Source organism: Gambusia affinis, linkage group LG07 (genome assembly GCF_019740435.1).
Source record: "Gambusia affinis linkage group LG07, SWU_Gaff_1.0, whole genome shotgun sequence".
Taxonomy (NCBI): Eukaryota; Metazoa; Chordata; class Actinopteri; order Cyprinodontiformes; family Poeciliidae; genus Gambusia; species Gambusia affinis.
The window spans coordinates 16,058,889-16,084,394 of NC_057874.1; the positions used below are offsets into that span (position 1 = coordinate 16,058,889).

Below are 25,506 nucleotides of genomic sequence, written 5' to 3' on the forward strand. Positions count from 1 at the left end.
CCAAAATTACTTGGCAAGTGTGCTTTCAGAGCATGGAGCAAGGAACGGGAAACTAAAGTCAGTTCATGTCAACGTTACATCTTTTACCTAAGCTTTCACCTAGCTAAGCTCTGGGTTGTTCCACATGTAAGCTCTTTAATTCGTTCAGAGCTTTAAATACAAACAAAGGTGTTGCAAATCATTCTTATCATATCAGCTGCATCAAGTTCTGCTGCCCTATATATTTCTCTGTTCATATGGCACTGGAGGATCAGTTGGTGCTGTGATCAACTGCTCTCTGCACACTCGCAACTTTGTGCCCCTGCTAGTGCTTTGCTTTGCTATGCATCCTTTCATTAAGTCACTGTCATTCTACAACCCCAAACCCTGGTAGACCAGGAATGTAATATTGGTTGGTTGACTTCAACCCTTCATTACTTGTCAGGACCTCTCATTTGATTTTGAGGGAGAAAGTATATAGCTAGACCATGGAAAAGTTATTGGTGGGGATGATGTACACTGTTTATTTTCTGGCACAAATAGCTTTTTTTTGCATGTGAGCTGAAATATTTAATTGTGGTGTTTCGTCACCAAAGCAGCAAATGTTTCCTGTATCCCATACTTTGCTTGCAGCATATCTTAGGCGAAACTTTGCATGCCTTTCCTTTAACGAAGGCCACATTTGTGCACTTCACTATCATGTTCACTATTGCATTGGTTTAAAATGCAATATTGCTAATTTTATACAATCAGATTTATTGTTGTAATTATAAAAATATGAAGTTCAAGGAGTATAAATACCGATGGGAGACACTGTGGGTTACAGCGAAAATCTTTAAAACGGTTATGGTAAGTGTTATCTGATGGACAATGACCTCATCCGCCACGCTGACATCTTCTAGTACCAGACACATTCAATTCAGCTCCACACAATGCAATCCTCAAATTTTGTCCAAATGATTACATTTGTAAAGATTTGCTATTTTCTGTAGTTGCATGAGCGAGGTTAAAAGATCACTGCAGCACAAGTTTGCTGAAGGAAAGCGTTTAGTTTGACTTCAGTGTGCTGCTATTATTTTTATACTGTGCACACAAAAAATTCACTCCAATTTCCCTTTTCCATCTCTGCCACACACATTTTGTATTCATTTTGTATTCAGACAGTCATGTGCTCATCATGTTCTGTCAGCATTGGGGCAGTGTTTCATTGTGGAGTGGTCATGCTGTCATTTCACACTACACTGACCAGCCAGTAATTATTCTATTTACCAACTCTTCAGGGGAGGATTGGAGCAGTACACATTATGCTATTTAGCTAAAATGGCAACTATATATATATATATATATATATAATTCTTCACTTTTTTGGCAATTAAACCTCTACATGTCCACCTTCTGTCTTTTTTTAATATGTTTTTGTACTCACTTTATTGTTTGTAGGCTTTTGCTACAACTTCAACATGTAACACTGACAATAATCATAGTGGAATGTAAAATTTGTTCTTTTTTTGTTCTTTTTTATTGTAGCCATTTCTACATTTGCACATCAGTTAGATCTTTATGAATACTCTTAATTAAAAAAAAAAAAACAAAACAAAACAAAAGATCATTTGTGCCAATCCCTTCTGGGCATGCACATTTGTTCTGCCTCCAGTCCTTGTGCTTCATAAATGAAACGTCTTAGCATTGTTTATACAGTAAGTGTGTTGGTTTCATCTTATTCTATGTGATAAAAATAATTTAAATGATTTCTGATAACTTGTATACACCACAAGCCTTGAACAAGTCTTTTGTGGCATGACAACCTTAAGTAAATTTAGCAAGTAAATCGGAGTACATGACCCAACTGCTTTCATTTAAAGCAGAAAGGTATTTCTTTATAAATACAATGACAACAATGTCATCCATAATGCACATTTGTTGTTATTTTGATTTTGATACATAGACTTAAAATACTGAATGAAGATAGTTGACCTCCTAAATATAGTTGGTTTGCTGGTTTGCTTTATTGAGTAACTGGGAGTTTATCAATGAGATATAAGCTACTTAATTAATTGGGTTAACTGGACTGATGCAGTACACTTTGTGTCTTCTCTCAGTTGCGGACATCAGAATAAGAATTTTGAGTCTATCTTTGGTAAGGCCCAGTTCAGCAAAAAAACTGTCTGATTCTGATCAATAGGCAATTTCTGGATGCATCTCTGAATTCAAAATTGGAAGAAAATAAAATGTATAGCTGAAGACTTTGTGGGGAAAAAAAATCCAGTCTCACTTTGTTGTTCTTTCTCATCCTTTGTGCATTTGTGGTTGCATGGATCAGCAACTTACCAAGACACCTGTTAACAATTCCCCTTATACAAACTAATACATTGCCTGATGAAGCCAAAAGCCACATATTTGGCCAAAGTGTTTAGCAAGCTTTAGTGAAGGTGAGTCTCACCTCGGGTGCTTCAAGAACTCAGAATGCATATATTGGAGCCCATAGGTTACGTCCTCTCCTTGCCTGCAGTTCATGTGATTCCCTATCAAAATATTGCCTTCATATGGAGACATACTGCATGGTTGACTTGCTATAAGGAGTTTAGAAGAGTTCATCCGTTAGTTTTGCCTTGGGGTGTCCGTGCAACCCACATTCCCCAAATAGCACCTGACTGCAAAGAAAGCACAACATTTTGGCAGGGCTTACCTTAAAGATCTTGAAATCTATTAATCCTCTTCAAGAATCTTGTTACTCTAGGGCAGAATCTTAGTGAACCTCAAGTGTCTATGTGTGGATTCGTTCCAAATGTGACTGCAGCCTGTTTAAAGCCCACTGTCTCATCTGAAGCTCTGCATCTCTACTGTTATAGAGGTGAATACTTGAATAAGATGTACAGGTTGTCTGCTATGCATCTTGCTGCTTTTAGGTTTTCATTTCTGTCTTTCTGTCCTTCTGAGTTTTGATTGAATTTTTAGGTCTTTGCTATTAAACATGCAAACAGCCCAGGCAGTTCAGAGTTCAGTCAAAACCTGACAAATATATTACTGACATTGTATTTGATCATTGCTATTTGTTATTTGAAAGTACAGCAGGTGATATCTGGTTGATTAATTTAAATCAAGCACATTTAAGATTTATTTTTGAGCTGCAATTTTACCCAAAGTTCTTTGTAAGTTGCAGTATAACATAAAGATATACAAAAAAATATTAATAATTGAAACTAGCGCGCAAAATGAGGAGGAAAAATTTTTTTGTTACACCAACAATGTAGAAAATACATTAGTCTTGTGTAATACAAAATGTCTTTAAAGAGACAATGTCTAATTGTCTTATTGTGTTTTGTATTTTATTTTCTCTCAGTATTGTTTTGTGATTTTCAATTAAACATATTTTGAGCTATAAGCTTGAAATGCTGACCTTTTTTTAAAAAAGTAAAACTGTTTAAATAAGAAGCTAAATGGAGAAACCGAAAAACTGTCTGAAATCGCAAAGCTAAAGATGAACACTGATAGAAGGTCCTTATCCGTCCCAACTTGAGTGAGTCGTTCAACCACAAGTTTTCTTGATTGAGCAGCTATCAGCGATGAGGCGTCACACACACTCCCATGAACACACGGGCCCCTTATCTTGTTCTTGCTTGTCACCTGTTTTAATGAAACACTGCCTTTATCCTATAAAATTTTCCTCTTCCTCTGTCCCCACAAAGCAAGATTGGTAGGGATCAATCAGTCTGGCTAACAGAGCAAATTTTTATCAATCAATTCCATCTGTTTTTAGCATTTCATGTGTCAGCGTAGAAAGATAGAAGCACAGCTTTGTCTATCTACAGCACATGACTTCTACTGCTCCTGGATGCTATTCCCATTTGAGATAGAACTGTGTTTCTGCAGAGCTGAGATAAAATTTAGGGATGTAATATTGCAGTGTATGAACTTAGGATTTAAGTTTGTGTCATAACTTAGCAAAGGTTGGATAAATCTTTCCCATGACTGCCAAATTATACTTTGTAGAAATATTCTGTTTCTGATATTGCGCGATTGGTAAGTAAGATTAGTGTGAGCTGAACTATGTTATGCTCATAGCATTTTCATAAAAGGTTCACAAAGCCTCTTACAAAAGAAGATGCCTGCTCTGTCGTCTCTTTTGATCTCAGCCCAACCATGACATCTTTGATCCTCTCTTCGCTTCCTTTTCATTCAGTGTATTATTAAAAAGTAAAGTAGAATGCCACAGCTGCTAGTTTAAGGCAACCAACATCCTCGTCATTAATAAGCATCCCCCAATACACACACAAACACAAACAATGCCCCCTCAGACATGGAGAATAATAAAATGCTACGCCCATTCGATCTTTTCTTTTTCTTATTATTACTTAATTCCCTCATGTCATGCCCTGCAAAAACCAAGAGCTTGAGCTCTCCTCATAAAAAGCCACACACCACCAAGGTGAGACAAAAAAATAATGAGAAACTTACGATTCCATCCTAATCTTTTCCCCTCAACTCTTCACGCATCTTCGCCGACCGTCACTTTTCAGAAAGCAATTTGGATGTTGTTTTGCTTCTTTTTGCTGCAAAAGTTAGCGATCAAACTACCGGTAGTTGGGTCGGCTAATGTTTTTGTAATAAGAGCTCACCTTTTATTTCAGTCAAACGAGGCAGTTAGTGCAGATTAGCAGAGGCAATTTTCTGCTTCAGATTCCATTATTAAAACACTCCTGCTATCAGAAAGTTTCTTGTGTTAAATAGAAAAAAGAATTACTTTTTTTCCTCCTGAGTTTGGATTAATACCTTGAGGCTATTATTGCTGTTATCATGAGTTCTTAGGGAGCAATTCAGAACACAGACATATTGTCAAGTTGCAAAGGCAAACATCAAGTATTCAAAAGAATCTAAACGTTAAATTTGGACACAAGCAATTAAATTCAACACAATGCTATCTCTATATCTAGCAGAACATTGCTAATCCCTCATCTATGTGTCAGAGATTATATCCCGTTTTTATTCAGAATGAATACATTTCATTAGCAGGTTTGAGATCTATTCCATTAGAAGAAGTTCCATAAGCCACAAAGTATCACAATCTATTAAAATCAACTAGTCTCATAGTCTTTGACAAATCAGTCTGAAGGGCAAAATTCTTGACTTTGTCATTTGAACCGTACTTGTTTTAAGTAAAAACTTTCAGTGGATTTGTATATGAGTTTTTGAATCAGTTCAAAGGTAATCAGCTTCTCAATTAAAATGGAAGGCCCTTATTAACTCTAAATAAATTACACATGAATTAAGAAAAGAAATAGAGAATTTATACTAACAAATTAGCTTTCAAAATATTAGTATCAAGTTTATACTAGTAAAATCTGAGACTCATCAGGGACTTATGGATTCTCAAAAGCCTGGAGAAGCAGTTTTTTGTCTTAATTCTAGTTTCTATGAGAGGACTAAGAATTTTTTGTCTTCAGAAGAAACTTTTTTTTTGGAGCACCAGACTTTGCTGATGGTCAACACCCAGGGGTGCAAATCAACCTCTAGCAACAAGCACCATCCTTCTCCACAAAAGGAGAAGGAAGGTGTGTGGCATGCTGTTTTAACATAAAATTAGTTTCACCAAATTTACATTTATTTGGTGTAGGACCAGACACATTAGTAAATTAAGATACCTCTAATTGTATTTTGACTAGACAAAATACCTGTTTGAGAAAAACTCTAACTACATTATGACTAATATAAATGATGTCCGATTTACCATTAATTAGTATGGAAGCTTAGATATCTGCATTTAATTGCAGGCTATCTGAAACTTAGAATTCAGATGTCAACAATTAAATTATGACTAGTCTTTTTTGGTCTGCATCAGCATTTGATCCCACATTTACACCCCCCAAATGAACCAGACTTTCTAGACGACTGAACTAGAGTTTGATTAAAGCAAATTAAACAGGGGAGGCTTGACCTTTAGGTCATAAAGTTGTGTTTTATTTTTGACCTAGCCAAGCTGCATCTTTGGCCAGGAAATAGATATGACTAGTTTATGGATAACATGAAGAACTGACTGGTATGATTTCAGAGTTCACATCCATCTCTCTGTAAGAGCCAGAAAGAATTATTATTCTTAATAATAATATTAAGAATTATATTACTACATATCTGTGTCCAGGATATTGGAAAAGTTAGAAGCTATCATCAATTTTCAATGTGCTGGACAGATCCTGAAGTCCTGTCTTGATAGGTTAACATGGAGAAATGTTTGACTGCCTCCAGGGCACCTAGAGGCGTTGCACCTTATAATGAGGAAAAGGTAAATCATAGACTGATGGTTGCCATGGACTACTGTTTGTCCATGCAAACTGGAAGGGTTATTCATCATTTAATTCATCACTGTCACATTCGGTTTGTTTCTCTCTCATAGGTTGCATTCACTTCCCTCTTCATGAATATTCCCTCTACCTCTGATTTGTTTAATCCTGTCGCTTTACCCTCCACTGCACATGCTAGCACACACACCCACACATACCAAGACTGCACAATAGACACACCAGTGCAGAGAAATTTCTCTCACAGTCTTATTTGTATGCACAGTTTCTCACATGCGAGCACACACACACACACACACACACACACACACACCGTGGATTTGTTAAGCACAGATAACACTGACGTGCACACTGGGTGTGCATATTTATTGTGTATTTGTAAGTAAGGAAAGGAACCTCTGAGCTCATTCATATGTGAAGGAGGCATGAATCCGTAATTGCTTTCTGGCATGGTACGAGGACAGCTCTGAGAGTTGACTGGGTGTTGGTGTGCGTGCAAGCATAGAAACTTGTGTGTGTGTGTGAATGTCAAGTGGTCATCTTCAGTTCTTCATTTGACATGATGAAACATGTGCCTCCTTATCGAATTAAACTCTAATTCATTCCGTCTACAATTCTTGCTCTTTGTATGCAGGCTGAAAAGTCCTGTGGTGAAACATTTAAGTTCACCATTGCTTTATACAACACTGTGGCAACAGGTTAAGCAGCGGCCATGCTTTCATCTAGACTTTATCTTGAATTTAGATGTTGATACAAAAATAAAATGGCTTATTATGTATATTTCTCAATAAAAATTACCCCCAAAAGGTGTTGCTTTAGGTGTAGTTTATGTTTTGTTTGATCTGTGTGTGTTATGAAATTCCTATACCAGAAATGTCAGAGGAGTTTGTATTGTAAACATTATATAATGTCACCTTCCTAAAATAATGGCCAAAGTAATTTTCTGCCAAAAGTGATATTTTTGCCTCAAACATGTTTCTGAAAGAAAGAGGTTGTGATTTAGGCCATTATGTTAGGAAGCTGTCGAAATATGACTTACACTTGTGTAACTAACCCCCAAATCAACTTTTTTTTAATAGTGATAAAGTCTCTAATAGCTTATTTAGGATTTTGTCTTGATGTTTCTGTTGTAATTTTGACATTTGACATGAAATTAATTTAGTTCTGCAATATTTGACCTCGGTCCTGGCCTCCTTTTGTCAAACAATATCTAGTAGTTGAATTTTCTTGTTGGTTGCAGTGGTACAGTTTGGTACAGCTTCGTCACATCCCCATGTTCGGGTATCAGATGATCTCACTCAGACACACAACCCATCCCAGTGGTGCATCAATAATTAGAACAGCTAACATGACCAGTGAACATCAATCAATAGCATGACTCAGCTGTGTAAACGTGTGATTTATTTGCAATATGGGCATAGAGTGGAATAGGTGTCCTTCTGGCGATTGGTGATGTGAGAGGCTGGCAGCATCATTTGGTAAGGACAGCATTGACAGCATTTCTTTGTTATAAGATGGTGTCAAACTACAGAGAAGAAAGCAAAAGCACTTGGGATGTTTCACCAAGATCCTTTATGGCAGTTTGTAGTGTAGTGTACAGTTAATAGCTTTAACGATGCGACTAAGGTGAAACGTAGAGATAAGACTATCAGCTGATTTTGTTTAGGTCAATCATCTGCTCTGATACCAGCCATTTAAAAATGCAAGGATTGGGATCCTGAGCCAAATACTTGAGTCAGATCTGTAGATGCGTACTCTAGAATATTCCAACATGTCTTTTATTTTGCTGATACCAACAATTACTGACTTTTATATTTCCAGAAGGACCATGTGTACATGTGAGCATCACAGATCTTTGCTTTGAAAGAAAAAAGTCATGTGCGTTTAAACCAAAAAATCAGGACCATTCAGATAGTCATCAATAAATATAGCAGCCAAGGTCCGTACGGGTTAATATGTAGATGAGCTTAGAAAAAGCGATTCATATTTGTGTAGCACTAGTAATGCAATAAAGCAAATCTAGATTTTAGAGAAAGATATTTTTTCTTTATGCAGAACTTCTTTGCAGATGTTGTCTGATTTTTAAAGGGAGAGCAAAACTGCATTCTGCATACACTACAAGCCATGGTTTCGTCTGAAAAGGATGTCTCTGTGCTTGACAACCTGTCCCCTATAGAAGGTGCGCAAAGACATTTGAAAGGGAAAAAAGTTAACACTGCCAGCCCCATTTTATTTCACAATTGCTCATATAACATATTTTCAAGAAAGGCATGGCCTACATGCTGTTTATAAAAACAGCAAATAAATAAAAGTCAGTAAATGTAAGAAATATTGTTTTTTTTTTTTTTAATATACCTCACATACCTTCCTCTTTTCTTCCTCCCCTTTCTTTGGGTTTGTATAACATGGCATTCCATTCTCTGAAAACTTACTTTAAAACAGATAAAATGGGAAAGAAGTTATTAATAACAGGAACAAGTTATTAATAACTTGTTCCTTGCAACATAATATTGCAATTATTTAGCAACATAATTGCAATATTATGTTGCTAAATATTGCAATGACTATGTGTGTTTACTCACATGGGTCTGTCTAGTCTCTGTCAGAAATGTGCATGAATCAGAGGGAAATATGTTGAAATAGACTAATCAGCATTTTTTTTAATCCAGAGTTGTAATGCACTCAAAATAGTTTAACCTACCAGACATTGCATTCAAATGCACACATTTACTTTATGATTGTAACTCAGTATAATGTGCATACCAATTCAAATGGTTGGTATCTGCTTTGTGTTTCTGTGCATTGGATACATATGTGTGAATGTATTTTTCCATATACTTCCATTTGCAAATTGTGTCACAACAGCAGGTAAATTACCACGAGCAACAGAGCAATCAAGGATTACACTCTTGTAGGATTAGCATTCAGTATCCGTGTGAAGGTCTGAGCCAGCGAGGATGTGCCTGAATGTGTTCGTAGGTGTGGTTTGAATTGTGTGCTTTTGTTGCTGTACACCAACTCAACGTGCAAGTCAGATAACCAAAAAAAGAAAGTTTGACATTGACTACTAAGTTCTTTGCTTGATGTATAATTCATCAGTCTCTATAGACTGAGCCTGCTTTTGAAGCTATCTTAGCTTGTTCAACTTTAACTAAAACAAACTACAAACAGTGTCATTTTGGAGCAAATTTTTTTTTCATTTTCTTTTTCTACTAATCAATATTCATTGATATGAGCCAGAAGTTGCTGGTGCTGCTGTCACTCCCATTTCTAACAAGCTCAACACGTACAGTTGCATTTTTTTCCCTCACTGAATGAAAAGTTTCATTTTTCCAAAATTTTCAGTGTGAGATAACACTACTTCATTAAGGATATTAATAAACCCGAGCAGCGAAGCACTGCAAAGACCTATTGCATCTGTACTGTTTTTTTTCTTCTTCTGTCAAATGCATTGGCTTTTTGGAGCTCTAAACATGTACGAAAACTCACCAAACTTGATGGATGCATCAGACCTGCATGAGACTTACATATTTAAAGGGTTTCGAAAAGTCGGAACAGAAATGGTGCAACAGCGCTCCCTTGCAACTTTCAAAACATCTTCCGTAATAACCTTACTTTATCATACAGCAATAAAATTGGTTTCTTGAAGTATTGCTATTCAAATAATGGCTCTTTAAAAGGTGCAAATGGCAAAAAAGTTATGGTTTCAAAATGTCCCGGTTTTTCAAGAAAAGATGTAAAAAAAAAAAAGCCTCTGAATTGAACCACAGCGATTAATACATGTCAACAAGTTACTAGCATTAAGTACTGATCAGCAATTATTTGCTTTTGTTTGTGTTAGTACTCCAGTGAGACTTTTAAGTTTATCATTGTAAAAAGGAAAATCTGAATTAGACATCTTTGCATTATTACAGACATCCAAGTTTTTATTTTACGGAGTAACTGAGGACTTTAATGACCCTTCTTTTTTGCTGCTCTTGTAGGCCCCGGTACATCGAAACCATGTGCACTGACCTGCAGACCAAAGTGCTTCAATGCTATAAAGAAAACCCAAAGCAGACGCTGCACTGCTCCAGACTGGCTAAGCAGTACATGAACTGTGTTCAGCAAGGGAAGAAGGTAAGTCATGGCTGCAATCTGCATGTAGATGTAAGAGCAAATACAGAGAAATGTGCAGTTTTCTTTTCAGGACACCAAATTTATTTTCAGCTTAGCTGAAAGCTAATAAGATTTTGAATTAGCCAGCTTTTATTGCTGACAGTAGACGATGACGGCAAAAAGACAGAGAACCTCAAAGTCTTAATTTAAAGTACTTAATTTCAAAGTATTTGCATCTTTCCTGTTAAATATTTTGACACCTCAAATTGGAGAATACAGAAATGACATATGCTTTCTTTTGGGGGGGGCTTACATCATTACCACTGTTCAAAAATGGGTTTTGCATTCACTTTGTAAAGCGTTTTGCTTTGCTGTTGCTTTTTCAAAGAGTGTTTAAACCCATGGCTTATCAACAAAGTGTTTTATTTACTCAATTTATCAATCAAAAAGCAATTCTGAATGGAGTAATTTGCACATCATTACCATGGCAGAATGTCTTTCTGTGGCTTCAAAGTTATAAAAGGCTCAGAGCAACAATTGATGAATTTGGCTGTACCGAGAGCCGATAAAAGCAAAGGCTCCGAATAAAAGCAATCAGTGGTTTTATATTGTTTCAAAAGCGTAATTACCAGTAGAATGCTGCTCTGTGGGGAAGAAGCATTTTATATTCTTGCACCAGTTTTTTTTTTTTTTTTTTATTATGTGGAATATAAATTGAGTGGAAGCTATTTTTCTTTTTTTCTTTTTTCAAGCACATATTTAATTCAGTGTCAAATACTTAGAAACATTTGATGAAAATGAGAATAACTGACTAAATGAAATATCTACAGAAAAAATAAAATAAAATTGTGACAGTGAAAGTAAAGAGTGAAATTATGAAAACCAGAAATTAAGACTTGGGACAGTTTTACTCCCAGTGAGATTTCTCTGTATAATATGTTATCCAAAGTGTTATTATATAACATTGCCAAATAACAAAACAGAATATATTTCTTAAGTAAATGTTCCTTATCTTTGTTATGGTGCAGGATAAAAGTTTGTTTAACTTTTTTTTTGTTAAAACTTAAACATTTGTGTGTCCATCTCCCTAAAATTCACAGAATACCAAGCTGGTGCTTTTTTAAAGTTCACTTTGTGGCTTTTTCTTTGCAGAAAACAATCTTGACCCTGACATTTTATCGCTGACATCTTCTCTGTCTACCCTTTCTTTATAGGGATAATCTAACAGAGATTAAATCTTTCATTTTAAAGACTGGCTTGCACCACTATTTCGAAGATAGTGGCTTTTCAGGTTGACCTTTGAGACTTTTGAAGTTTTTTTTTTTTTTTCAACCCTGTCTCAGACTTTGAACAACTCATAAATGTTTCTGGGAATAAGATTTAAACCTGTAAGTCTGAAAGATTTCACATTAAAAGTGTTACTATCTCCATCCAGTCTATTATCAGATATCATCATACCATTTGTTGCCTGATAGAGCCTCAGTGTTTTTTTTTTTTTTTTTTTTGTAGCAGAAGGAAACTTTAAAAAAAAAAGTAAAGAAAAGAAAATACAATTCTTTGCATTTTCCTTTTTGTGTGATCAGGGCATTTTTAATCACAGGTTTGTGATTGCCAAGCTTTTCCAAAGTTTCGAAGTAGCATTAACCAATCGCCTCCATGCCACGCCGCATTGATGCAGATATTCACGTAAAGGATGAATGACCAAGTGTTGAGTCCCTGCACTCTGCAGCATATGGACACAGTTTTCAGAAGGAGAAACTAAATTTTGGATTTTTATTAGTTTTAAAGCATTATCATCAAAATCTACATAAATAAATGCTTGAATTTTATCACTTTGTGTTTCATGAATAAAGAGTTTTACTCTGTATTGAATTACAAAAGTAAATTGTTTCAGTGATTTTCTAATTTGTTTAGCTGAAATAGAGTCAAACAGGTTCAGGTTTCAGAATCCCTGAAAAAAACAGCAGGAACAAAATGACTATGTTTGTCAAGAATTGTGCAGTTGGAGAATTTTGCAGAAAAGTAAAACTGTTTTCTTTGTCAATGGTGGCAAATACATTACAAAACAGACATTCAATGCAAAAGTAAAAATCTGATTGTCACTTTGCGGCAGTTCGTTACCAGAAAAAAATGCTTATTTCTTAAAACAAATTAATAACAAGTAATATTGATTATGTTATAAGCTCTTTTGAAATTGTGCTTACCTGCTTAGACATAGGAAATTTACAATTGGTGAATTTTGCAAAAGTAAAAATCTGATGTTTTCTTCGTGGCACTTGGTTACCAGTAAACATGGTGATCTCTTAGCAACAGACAATTATTGTTCAAAAAACATTTCTTCTGCTCTTTCTAAATACCACTTACTACTTAAGAATTGTGCATTTTAGGAATTTTGCAGAATAGTAAAAATGTTTGTCATTCGTTTTAAATATATTATAAAATAGACATTCAACACAAATGTAAAAATCACATTTTCACTTTGTTACCAGTGTGTTACCAGGCGGAAATGCTCATCTATTAGCACAAATTAATAACAAGTAATATTGCTTATGTTACATGAGCAGAAACTTTGAAACAGAGGGCCTTGGTGTGTTGACCTTAATCTAGGCTGTATAATTCATACAACAGTTTGCAAAGCTACAAGCAGAAACAAAAGGACCTTATGCATGACAACGGCCCAAGCAGAGACCCTAGCAGAAGATGGACAAGGGGACTGATAGATGAGAGGGGGTGAAAGGCCATACCCTGAACTGCCTCAACAGATGGTAAAGGGAAGAGCGTGTAAAAAATGTGTTTGCGTGAGCTGGCATGAATTATAAAACATAAAACAACTTCTGAGTGACATGTAAGGAAAGCTGCGCCACTGCAGATAGTAAAGTGGGGAGACTTCAAAAGGCAGCCAGAAAGAGGAAGATAGATATTCTAGTGATGTCGAGATCAAAACTTTGGAAGGAAAAAAAGAGATAATTTGGCTGCTAGTTTTATTGGCAGAATGATTGACAAACATAGTTTGATGGACACTAAAAGATGTACGGTAGAGTTTATACGAAACCCATCTTAGTTGTAAAGCACAGAGGGAAAAAAAAACTGAGGCGGATACCATCAGAAAATAGAACCAACCACATATGAAAAAAGGATCATGCAGGAAAAAAGACAAAATTATATTCAAGAAAAGAGTGAGTCGTGATTAAAACAATAGGATGTAATTCTGAAAACAATTATTTAACAGAAAAAAAAAAAAATATATATATATATATATATATATATATATATATATATATAAATATATATATATATATAGAGAGAGAGAGAGAGAGAGAGGTTTCTGACTCAGAAATGCCTGAAATTTCTGACTTTTTCTTCAGACATTTTCAGAAGAAATCTTATGTTTTTGGAACATTAACAATCTGTTGCTAAGAGATGAGCATGTTTTCTGGCAACAAAGTGCCATGAAGTAAACATCTGATATATTTTTTTTTTTTGCAAAATTTACCAACAGTAAATGTCTTTTGATGTATTTTAAAATATGGTTGAGTGTGGTTGGTTATTTTTAGGGCACTCATTGTTGATTGTAGGGCTCTTGCTGCATGCAGTAGTCGACATATAGCCAAAAGATTTGTGATGCATTTTCGTATTTAGGTTTTTGTTGCTCTTTTCATTATCGCAGTAAAATCAAAAAACATAACATTTTTGGTTCATATAATGTGAATGTGTGATTTACTACACAACTGTTATCCAAAATAGCCTTTGGCCTCTTGTCCCACTCCACATTGTTTTAAGACTGCTGTGCAGGCCATGTACATTGCTGTCCTACTTCATACCATCAGCAGAGGCTAACTATTTCAAAGAAAAACACTTCTACGGCACCTCCCCTCTCACAGTACTTGACCTATCTGAACCTGTGGGACTCCTGCCAGATGTATTTGTTTTTGTGCTTGCCCCTGAGAGATCAGGTGAAGTGCCACTCAGTTTCAGGCTTTATTACAGAGGCGTGCTGAGCATAGTAACAGCATTTTGTGGGTGATATACACAAATATGGTGATGTTTTTAGACCTAAATAAAATGTTGTTCCACTTTCCACTTTATCTATTCGAAATCAATCACAACTATCTAAAACAGTCTTGTCGGAATTTCAAGTCTTTTTAAAAAAAATCTAATCAGTGAATGCACAAAATGTTAACTAGTTGCTTTGGTGTAGGTATTGTCACTGAGGTAGGAGAATTCAAACTTTGTAAGAATAATGCAATAATGCATTAATCCAATAATGGTCTTTGTTGCAGCTAATCTGAACAAGTTTCTGACTAAAGATGCTTGTCGAATTACTGTCTCCAGATGAAGTAGGGTAATTCTCCAGAAAGAGTTCAAAAGTCAGCTCTATTATAATTTTATCTTAATTTTACAATCTTCTTTTAGAGCAAATATTCCCACAAACACTGTGACACTGCCCCTGCTCATAAAAATCAACATTTTCATCATGTTACAATGTCATTCCTTCATCAAACACGTACCCGGTGTGTTCCTTTGACTGTCATGTATATTTGAGAAATCCTTTGGATGGTTTGGAGAAGCACTGTTGTGATGACCTACAGAGGAGAGAGTGTTTGTTCACTCAGTAGGAGGTTTCTAGGGACAGAGTCCAATTTCAAGTTGTCAGATACGGCTGTGATGCAAAGTCAAATTTCTTTTGTTTTTTGATATATACACCTTTTTTGTAAAGACTGAAGGAAACATAGTTGGTGGATTGAGCTATAAAATGTTATGTGCCTGGAAAATACATAATGGAGCCTTTAACTGGAGCCTTCTTTTATAAAAAGGCTGCAGCTTTAAAAGCAAGCAACAATATCAAGCAGGTTTATAGTTCAAGAAAAGCAACTATTAAATTTAGTTATGCCACTATGATCATTAGCGTTGGTATTGTGGTCTTCACTCTGAGTGAAACTTCTTTGATCAAATCTCTTTTTGAGATGCTGTCAGAGGTTTTGTTTCTGAAAGCAAATAATTTAAAGAAATGCTGCTAGTGTGTGTGGGTGGCGGGGAAAGGAACACACTGGTTTGGACTGCGTGGGTTTGTGGATAGATCCTGCTGTGTTTGAGCTGCATTTCTCTCTTTTTTTCCCTCTTATTCTCACCTCCATTAGTTGTGCCATGTGGTGTGTTTGTATGTGTCAGTATGTGTGCATCGTGAGTATTTGTGAAGTACCATTCTGCCTACTCTCAAACGTTTCAGTTGACATTATCTATAGCAGCCACATTTAACTCGAATTAACTTTTTTTTTTTGTTCAACAACTGTGTGTTGCTGGTAGCATCTTAAGTAGTTCTCAAGTGACATAGCATCTCTAACTAAAGGTTTAGTCCATTTACTGCCGAAAACCACTTAAGAGTGTAAGTACTTGAAAACAAAATTTTCCTCCACAACAAATTACAGCCAAATCTGTTTAAACCTGTAAATGTTTTGTCCAGGTGAAAAAACGACAATTAATTGGAGATGTAGAAATTATGGCAATTCTTTTGGAAAGGGAAAAAATGAGGAATTAGTCTTTGTAGCTGGGATGAAAGCAGAGGAATGAATGGAGCCTGATGAAAGAAAGAAAAACTAAAGGGAGGGAAGCTCTTGGAAGCTTTTAAATGTGAGCGTTGATGGAAAACTGTAAGAGGAAAATAGAGAATAGTTGGACGATCTGAGGGAATATGCACATGATGAACAGAAAGATATTCTGCGACTGGGAGAAGTGGGTTATGGTAGAACGGTTTGTGTTTTATAAATGGATTTCTCCCCAGAAATGACTACTTAAAGAAGCAAAGTAAGTTACATGTCTGTTTTAAAATGAGGATTGATGAATTCAATACAGTTTTTTCTATTTATTTATTTTTTTTTATGGTGAAACATCAGTTAGCAGAAATTCAAAGTTTATTTAGTTTTCCTGACATTTTTTTAATAACAAAAGCTTCTCAAAGAGAAATAAGAATCTGTCATTTTTGGTGAGGCCTCAGTCCTCTACGCAGCCGTCCTGGGTTCGATTCCCGTCCCTGGGCAATTTACTGCATGTCTTCTCATTGTTTCTCTACCCTACTTCCTACTTCAGATAGTGATGAATAACAGTCACTGATGCCAAAGATCCTTTTAATAATAATAATAATAATAAAATTGGTACATTTCCTTTGCATGTACTCTACCTAAGTAGATGCTTTGCTGCATCACTCATAAATGGTAGAGATGAGTGTTAAACATCAGGCTCCTATGTGATAAAAGATTAGACTTTTTTTTCATTCTTATCTTTGTCCAAACTAATAAAATTCAATATTTTTGTTGAGGTGTAAATGTGGGACAAAAAACAAAACAAAACAAAAATAAAGACAAAAAGATCTCTTAGCAGTTATACAATTACAATTTAAAAATTTTAAGACACCACAATAAATATTCAGTTCTTTGAAGTGATTTCAAAGCACAACAAAATATGCATTTTCTAGCTAGAAAGGAAGCTAAGACACCCAATCCCTTGGTAGCAATTGTTTGGCCCTTTGGCTAAAACAGCTTCACTGCTCTTCCTATAGCCATCCATCAGCCTCTGACAACGGTCGAAGCAGCCAGACGTTGAAAAGCAACGTTTGGCTGCTTCTCACTTTCAGTTGTTAGATGTTTGATGGGTTTCTTGCATGTACAGTCCACTTTATGTCACCCACAGCATATCAGTGAGATCAAGATCTAGCCTTTAGGGTAAACCTTCTTCAACATCCTGAATAATGACTTTCTAACCATGTCAACCTGATGTGATACAGTTGTGTGTAATCTGAGCCTGCTGGAATAAAAATAGTTCTGTCCTAAGCTATACTTTACCAAAAGGAGGTTTTATTTATTTATTTATTTTAGTAATTTTAAAAGATTTCTTTTTATAAAATTAAGTTAGCTTTTCTTATCCATGTGTCGTAATGCTTTAGAAAAACACACAAACTGTCATAGGGCGTCCTAACTTCTTCACATGACAGTAGTCTAATTGACAGTCTTGGAATAAAAAGGGAAAAAGGAGCAATTTTCCTTCCTCTTGCCAATGTTTACATGTTTTCATTTCTGTTAACATGATAATAAAGGGAAACAAAATAAAAATTTCTACTTATCCATTTCTGAACACCCAAAAAACAAAAAGCCACTTGTTTATTTTAGTTTTTTTCAATACTTGTTTCAGATGAGAACATCCAATTACCAAAACATTCTTGGATCTGTCTGTTTCATAAATAATTTAGTTTGACACTGTGTGAGGACAGCAATTTTGTTGATATGTTGTCAATTTCTATTTATTAAAGCTCAATCTTTAGGACAATAAATTATGTAAACATTTTTAATTTCTCTTTGTAATTGATTATCATTTCAATAAATATGAGGAAACAAAGTGTAATTTTTCATTCATACATTTTTATTTTTACCATGCAAAAGAGAAACGCCTCGTATTTCAATTTAATATTTTGTACTTTCAAATAAAACTTAAGTAAGCAATTGTTTTCCTTTTTTTTCCATTTGTAGTTTCTGAAGAGAAAATTCAATCAATGAGGCAAGCTTAGTCCCAGAACAACTAAAGTGCATATAAAAGGGAAATGATAAAAAAGAAAGTAGTTTTCAGAGCAATACAGAGTTAAAGGCTGAGAACAAAAATTGTTTATAAGTTGCATAAAAGAAGAAAGGAAATAATATAAATGTGTGTTTGTGTAAAGCTATCAATAGTAGCAGGTGGTGAGCCCCACTGTGAGCTTTGGACTGCCTGCTTTCTCTGATCTGATAAAACAACCATTCTATTTATCCAGCAGCCTTCTCCTCCACACGCAGACTACACTGTGTGGACTATAATGTTCCTGTTATTAATATTTTTGTAATACTAGCATGCTTCCCTTCACTCATTATAGCTCCCCACTGATTACTACAAAAACATTTTCACACCCCTCTGCATGTTATTTTAATAAACTTATGCACATTTGCTCGCTCACATATTTCTGTCTCTTTATGAGTCGCTCTTTACTTCCACCCGTTCCTCCCCTGCTTCATATCCATCATCTCCAAGGCGACCACCGCATGATGGCACAGGCCTCATAAAGATTAGCTGTTCTCTCTCATGTCCCTTCGTTCTGCCTCCCAACAGTCGTTCTGTCTGTTGAATTCTCACACCGCTCCATCAGCATCTAGCCATATACCTGATCCCTTCTGCTCCGTTTTACTGATCAAGATCTCCAACATGTGAGGAATTCCTTCCTGCCAACCTTTGGCTGGAATCTGTCTTACTTTGTTTCCTTTGAGGGAATGTGTTCAGGTAAACTTGGACAAATGAGAACTGCTATGTTCTTTTACTGTGTGATTAAAACTGTCATCTCTAGTAGTAACAATAATGGACAACAAAGAAACTTGGATAATTACATATTCTGCATTAAGCTAATGTGCACTTGACTGCTTTTAAATGATGAATTCCAATATTGTGATTATTATTTGCTTTAGATGAAACAGGCAGATTGTACAAAAGCAGAAGACTCTGGCTTACACTGTTGAGGGCTTTTTTTTGTCCTACCAAGTTGACATCAATTGCGAGGCTGTGAAATATTTGAAACATAAAATAAACTGTGGCTCATAGTTGTGCAAATTGGCTGGATTTTGGCCTATGCACGCTAACATTCCATTCTCTGAGGAACACCTACAAACTCATTTGTGTAAAGGTTGTTTTAATCCGGTAACTAAATCTGGCAAAATAGAGAGAAGTATTAATTAAAATAAATACATGTGAGGAAAAAAGGAATTAAATTGAAAGTGATCAGTTTAATGCATATTAAACTTGATTTATTTTATTTTATTTTAGATTTTTCAGTATTTGCTCTTTCAATCTCTAGTCAGGGTCGATCAGTGGGTTTCGAAAATGCCATATTTCGTAACTGCTGCATTCTCGTACTGCTCCCTCTACTTTACTGAATTATTTCCTGTTATTTCAGCTTTTACCTTTACATTCTCTAAGTTCTTTTCCTCCAGATTGAAACAACAGCTGGACTGATGTTATTTTTAGGTGTTGCACCTTCCTGGAAGTCTGTATCAGCTGAGCTACTGCTGCCAACGACTTAATGTTCTTTTTCTAAAGACAATACATTTGGCCCGACCACTTTAATGTGTCTTTCTCCTAGACACAACAGTTGCCTGAGCTTCTGCTAGGACTAACTGTATTAGCTTTCATTTATCCTATAGACTTTAAAAGTTGTTCTTCTGCCATTAGTTTGCCATTAAAAATGTTAAGTTTTCTCTTAACATAGAAAAAGCACATCAGTGTTTCTTTTGGCAATATGTATATATATATATATATATATATACATATATATATATATATATATACATATATATATATATATATATAAAAAAAAAAAAAATTCCCTTCTCACCCACCGCGGGTGGTGATTCTTCTTCCTCTTAGCTCGGGTCCTCTACCAGAGGCCTGGAAGCTTGAGGGTTCTGCGCAGTATCTTGGCTGTGCCTAGGACTGCACATTTCTGGACTGAGATGTCTGATGTTGTTCCTGGGATCTGTTGTAGCCACTGTTCCAGTTTGGGGGTGACTGCCCCGAGGGTCCCGATGACCACAGGCACCACTGTGGTCTTCACCTTCCAGGCCCTCTCCAGTTCCTCCCTTAGGCCCTGGTATTTCTCTAGTTTTTCATGCTCCTTTTTCCTGATGTTGCAGTCACTTGGTATTGCCACATCCACCACAACGGCTTTCCTCTGTTGTTTATCCACCACGACTATGTCTGGTTGGTTCGCCCTCACCATTTTGTCTGTCTGGATCTGGAAGTCCCACAGGATCTTAGCTCGGTCATTCTCCACTACCTTCGGGGGTGTTTCCCACTTTGATCTTGGGGGTTCCAGTCCATATTCTGCACAGATGTTTCTGTACACTATGCCTGCCACTTGGTTGTGTCGTTCCATGTATTCTTTCTATATATATATATATATATATATATATATATATATAAATAATTTTGTCTTTTCAAAGCCCCAGTCAGTTGTGGCAGATGGCTGCTCACATTGAGCCAGGTTCTGCTGGAGGATTTTTATTTTTTTATTTCAAGGGGAGTTTTGTTTTACGGTGTCACCACATGGATGCTCAGTGTGCGGGTTTCCTGCCACAATAACAGATCGTTGTAATAATCAACCATCCAACATGTTCGTCAAGGAGGAGTGAATTCTGCAAGTCAGTGACTCGATGCAATCAGCTGGGCTTCCTTAGATAGCCGGTGTTTCAACCAATGTAAATAATAAACTAATCTTAAATTCTGTGATGATAACTAGGATCGGTTTGGAATGTATGTAATTGACTGAATCTGTCTAAACTACTCAATTGGATTTACTTTTATTGGCTTGATCTTGAGATAATATTTGCTGTGAATTTGCACCAAATGAACACATCCGAACTGAATTGTATAGAGCTAAATTGAATTGAATTGAATTGTTTTTTTTATAAAGCGTTTACAACCCTTTCCACTCTTAGTTATGATCAGTCCCAGCACCTGTCTCTGTCCCTCCTGAGAAGAGCTGAGTGCTGTTAGCACTGAGTAGAGAAGACATTTATTGATTCTTTGCTGGTCTATTATTTCTATTTTTTGCAGGAAAAAAAGTGAGTGACACCAGTGTATTAGTGAAACAGAGCTTCTTTATATTTGCCGCAGATATTTGTGTGTGAGTGTCTCTGCCGTGTTTGCAGACCGTTAGCTTATGTCTGTGGAAGTGCAAACACTCCCAGCATGTCCGTGCTGTAGACTGTGGCTTTCATGCTGCTGACAGTTAGATCTGATCCGCGGCCTACAAACACAACATCTATCTCCACTACAACATCCAGCTACACTTCAAACTGCTTGCTAATTGGATGGAAGCTGTCAGGTTAGAGAAAACACATTTCTCTGTGTTTGTATGTGTTTTTGGACACATTCTTGTGGGATATAAATGTATGTTCTTTATAACATTTTTAGCTTTTTTTTTTAACCCAATGCGATCCAAATATTTTTCACGTCGTGTAAATGACTTCATTAAGCAAAAATAAATAATCAGCAGGGAATCAGATAATATGTTATCTATAAAAGCTAATGTTAGCTTTTATGTTAGCACCATAAAAGCGAACATTATTCCAAATATTGATTGTATGACTGCAAAACATTGCAAAAAGATTTCTTATATCAGCATCTGTTCACTTATGGCTTCCATTCCAGTATCTGCTGAATTCAAACACAAGCACACACAATTAACCTAATGATCTAGTGATGGGGTGAACTCTACTGCGATGTGAATGAAAGGTGGAGGGAATGCCAGGCAGCATGAAATTTGTGATTAAAAATCAGGGACTTTACAACAAAGATCGTTTTGCAAAATCTTCGCTAATAAAACTTTTCTTCTTGTTAATTGATATCTAAAAACACCATTTATTATAACATTTGTTGTTTAAACCATTTTTCATTTTCCGACTGCTATAAATGGAAATATGTTTTAATTTCGGATAATGTTGTTTTATAGAACAAATAAATCCCTTTTGCTCAAACACCTACACATTACTTGCTAAATCAGAGAAACTTACATTTAGTTTCAAGAACTACCAACTTCAGCAAAAATAAGACATAATCACCCGATAAACTTAATAGTTGTTATCAAATGCCCATTGAGGTTTGTGTTATCCGTATTCATTATGTTTGGGAAAAATATGAGTAACAGACATCAATTTCTACTTTTATTTAATGATGTGGAAGAAGGTTCAAGATATTGTTTCCTTCTGCCTTTCATTCTTTTTTAGCTTTATCATTTATGCATTATGAGTTCTGATTTCTTTTCAAAGAAATGTTTTAGTCAGCAGAAATGGCCTGAAGAAATTTCCAATAACCCTGCATGTCGTTTCAGCTGTGAATTTTTGAGTGTTGGAGCAGGAATGTCACATATTGATTATTTGACTTGTGACTTTTTTTTTTTTTTTTCCTTTCAAAGACTCCAGTTAATCATGTGCAGAGAAAACTAGTTCCTCTCCTTCATCAACTAAAATGCTTCAATTTTGACACCATCATCCTTATTGATGAGTGTTATAGCATCCATACATCACAGGCTGTGGTTCTTTCTGTGAGCTTTCTACGTACAGCGACATCAGATCAAGACAGAAAATAACAGTGGCAAACAGTGTCTGACATCCACTGCAAGCATCAGTGTAAAGCATCAAAGCTCTCAGGTTACTTTAAGCTGTACAATTGGTATGACAGAAACTTTCAGCAGTTTTGAAATGGTCACTTTGTAAAACCTTTTGAATGCCTTGATGTTTGTAATGAACCCATGCTTAAGGCCTGCATTTCCTCTGCATTGTCTTCCCTCTGTCAGGACTGCAAGGACAAAGTTTTTTTTTTCTTCCCAGGACATTTCATACCTCATAGGATCTCAAGTGCAGAACTCCTCTGCATATGTCTCTCCCACTGCAGCACATTTACTTTATATTTTCGGGACACAGAACAAGAAAAACATTCTGCCCAGAATATACATTAACAATGAGGCACAAAAATTCCCAAATCAGAGCACCCTTGGGAAAGGGAACAAAGTTCCCTATTCTTGCCTTGCAGAGCATGTATTGGCGCTTAATAAGGACCCAACAAGTTTCAACATTCTGATTTGGACAACAACGAGATGTGTTTAAGATTTCAATAGTTTTAAAGATTTAAGATTTAAATATTCCTGCAGTGCATTTTTATTAAAATGCTAATGCAGTAACTTGGTGTACCCAAGCAGCAGCGGAAATTCAGCTCAGACCTTGAGGTGAAATGTTTGTCTGCCCCCAGCACTTAAGGTGTTGTGCACAAAAAAGCTTTCCCTGTCCTTATATTATCCAAGTTTGGATGGCAACAGTCCACATTTGGACCTGGGGCACCAAATTGAGTTGTCTGCACTGTGGGGGGCTGCCAGGGGTCAATTTGAAATTCAGGTGCTACTTCATACACTATGCATTAGGCATAATATGTGAAAGTGCTGCAATACACACACACCTGCCACAACCCCCCCCCCCCCCCCCCCCATTCACCCACAAGAATAAAATAATAATAAAAAAAAATACTGTGCTTTTTGTGCATAAACTCTTGCACAGATTAGCAGCCACCTTCACAGAAAGTGTGGATGTTTATGCACACATGCACATGAATGCTGTCCTCCTTTATGTCTCGGGACGTGAGTGGAACAGTGAAGCTAAAGCTCCTTGTCACATTTGCCACTCATCTCCAATTCAAAGGCACAGCCTGCGATGCCCTCGGATGCACTTGGCAAGTGAACAGTTAACCTACCCGCCAGCGTATCTGCCTGCCAGCCGGGCTCAGAGGCAGTTAGCATGCCAACTAGCCCACCCAGCAGCCACAAGCTAATGCTTCACTAACCCCGTGTTGCCCTGTGTCTCTTCCTCCGACTGGGTGTTTGTTCATGTATTGACACATGGGGAGTTTAGTTGCACTGTGTTGCATAGTAAAAAGCCAGTCTGTAAGTGTTACTCTTCATCTACATGCAAGCACTTAATATTCTTGTGTCATTTTAAAAAGCTGGTATGTCACCGGGAAGTAACCACCATTCTGCTTTACTCTTTTCATTTAGTCTGTTCAGAGTTTTGTTCCAAAATTAAAGCCTCAAGTAATTATTAAAGCATGTGAGTCCCTCATATACACTTAATTAGGCAACAGTTAATTACTTTAGCTCTACACCGTCAACATTATTCTGCGTGTCCATGGATTACTTTGTTGGAATGAGCTACACCATCTGGTATTAAAAATATGAATCCAATATTAGCACAACCAAGATGTCTTCCAAGTACAGGGAATTATCTTTTACAACAATGGGTTTCTTTAGGCCTTTGCTCTCACTTTTATTTTAATGCATCCATTAATAGATTTATTATAGCTTAAGAATTCCCCAATTTTTCTGTTTCTGAACTATCATTGGTTGAAGTGTATAAATAATTCCAATAAGACAATTAAAAAGAAAAGAAAATCAACAACTGGTTTTTTGATATTTTGACTACTTTTTATCCTTTATACTAATAGATTTATCTGTTTTTTATTTATTTATTTTTAAACACAATCTCAGCACACCTCAAATGATGATTTATAACCTCTGTGAGATCCCAGGCACAACACTGGGAATCAGTTACTGAGGATTCAAGTGTTTTGTGTTTTAATGATTGTAATTTTAGGGCAAAGCCTCTACATAATGTATATTTACTTACAGTGGAAGTGTAATAATACATTTATCCCATGAGATAAGGAGATCCATGAAATGTTTATGAGACAAAACAGTAAGAGAGAGTTTTGGGAAACTAAGAATTCTGTTTTGTTTTGTTTTTATGATTAGAACAAAGGATGAAAGGACAACAAACTAAACTGTGAAGAAATCTGTAACCAGTCAACAATAATTCAGTCCAACTTGGACTCATCAATATCAATTTTTATGCTTTTATCATTCTAAGAAAAGAATTAAGAAAATAATTTTTTGGTTTTTCCAAAACCAAAAAAGAAGGATTTTAAGAAAAGCTCAAACACAGACACAACAGCATGTAAAGCTAATAGCATTCACCCTTATATTCAGGCTTGATAGTAAAGCTCACACTAAAGTTAAACAGCGACCATGGTGCTTTGCAAGAAAAAATGGCTGTTTTATAATCTTACCAACTTGCAGTAATAATATCGGTTTGTCACCTACAGTGGGCCTAGTGCAGTTCCTATACCATCAAATGATTAATTGTTAATCATTTAGAGAAACTCATCCATGCGTTTATCTTCAGTCGTATTGATTATTGTAACGGCGTCTTCACAGGTCTGTCCAACAAATCAATCAAACAGCTACAGCTGATCCAGAATGCTGCTGCTCGTGTTCTCACTAAAACCAGGAAGATAGAGCACATAACACCAGTTTTAAAGTCTCTCCACTGGCTCCCTGTAGCTCAAAGAATAGACTTTAAAATACTGTTGTTAGTTTATAAATCACTGAATGGTTTAGCACCACAATACATTAAAGATTTGCTGCTGTTGTATCAACCTTCCAGACCTCTCAGGTCTTCTGGTTCTGGTCTGGTCTGCATCCCCAGAACCAGAACCAAACGAGGAGAAGCGGCATTTAGCATCTATG

The 25,506-nt window shown here is 36.1% G+C and overlaps 1 protein-coding gene across 3 annotated transcripts in view; it reads left to right on the forward strand.

The window, feature by feature from the left end:
• Nucleotides 1-25,506, forward strand: part of chchd6b (coiled-coil-helix-coiled-coil-helix domain containing 6b) — a 63,379-nt gene that overhangs the window by 35,747 nt on the left and 2,126 nt on the right. For 2 of the 3 annotated variants that reach the window (XM_044122396.1, XM_044122397.1), the window contains one exon: nucleotides 10,256-10,391. In XM_044122396.1, coding sequence (XP_043978331.1) covers nucleotides 10,256-10,391 — 136 coding nt within the window. Of the gene's footprint in view, nucleotides 1-10,255; nucleotides 10,506-25,506 lie in introns of those variants that run through there. The other variant, XM_044122395.1, reaches the window with a different exon arrangement.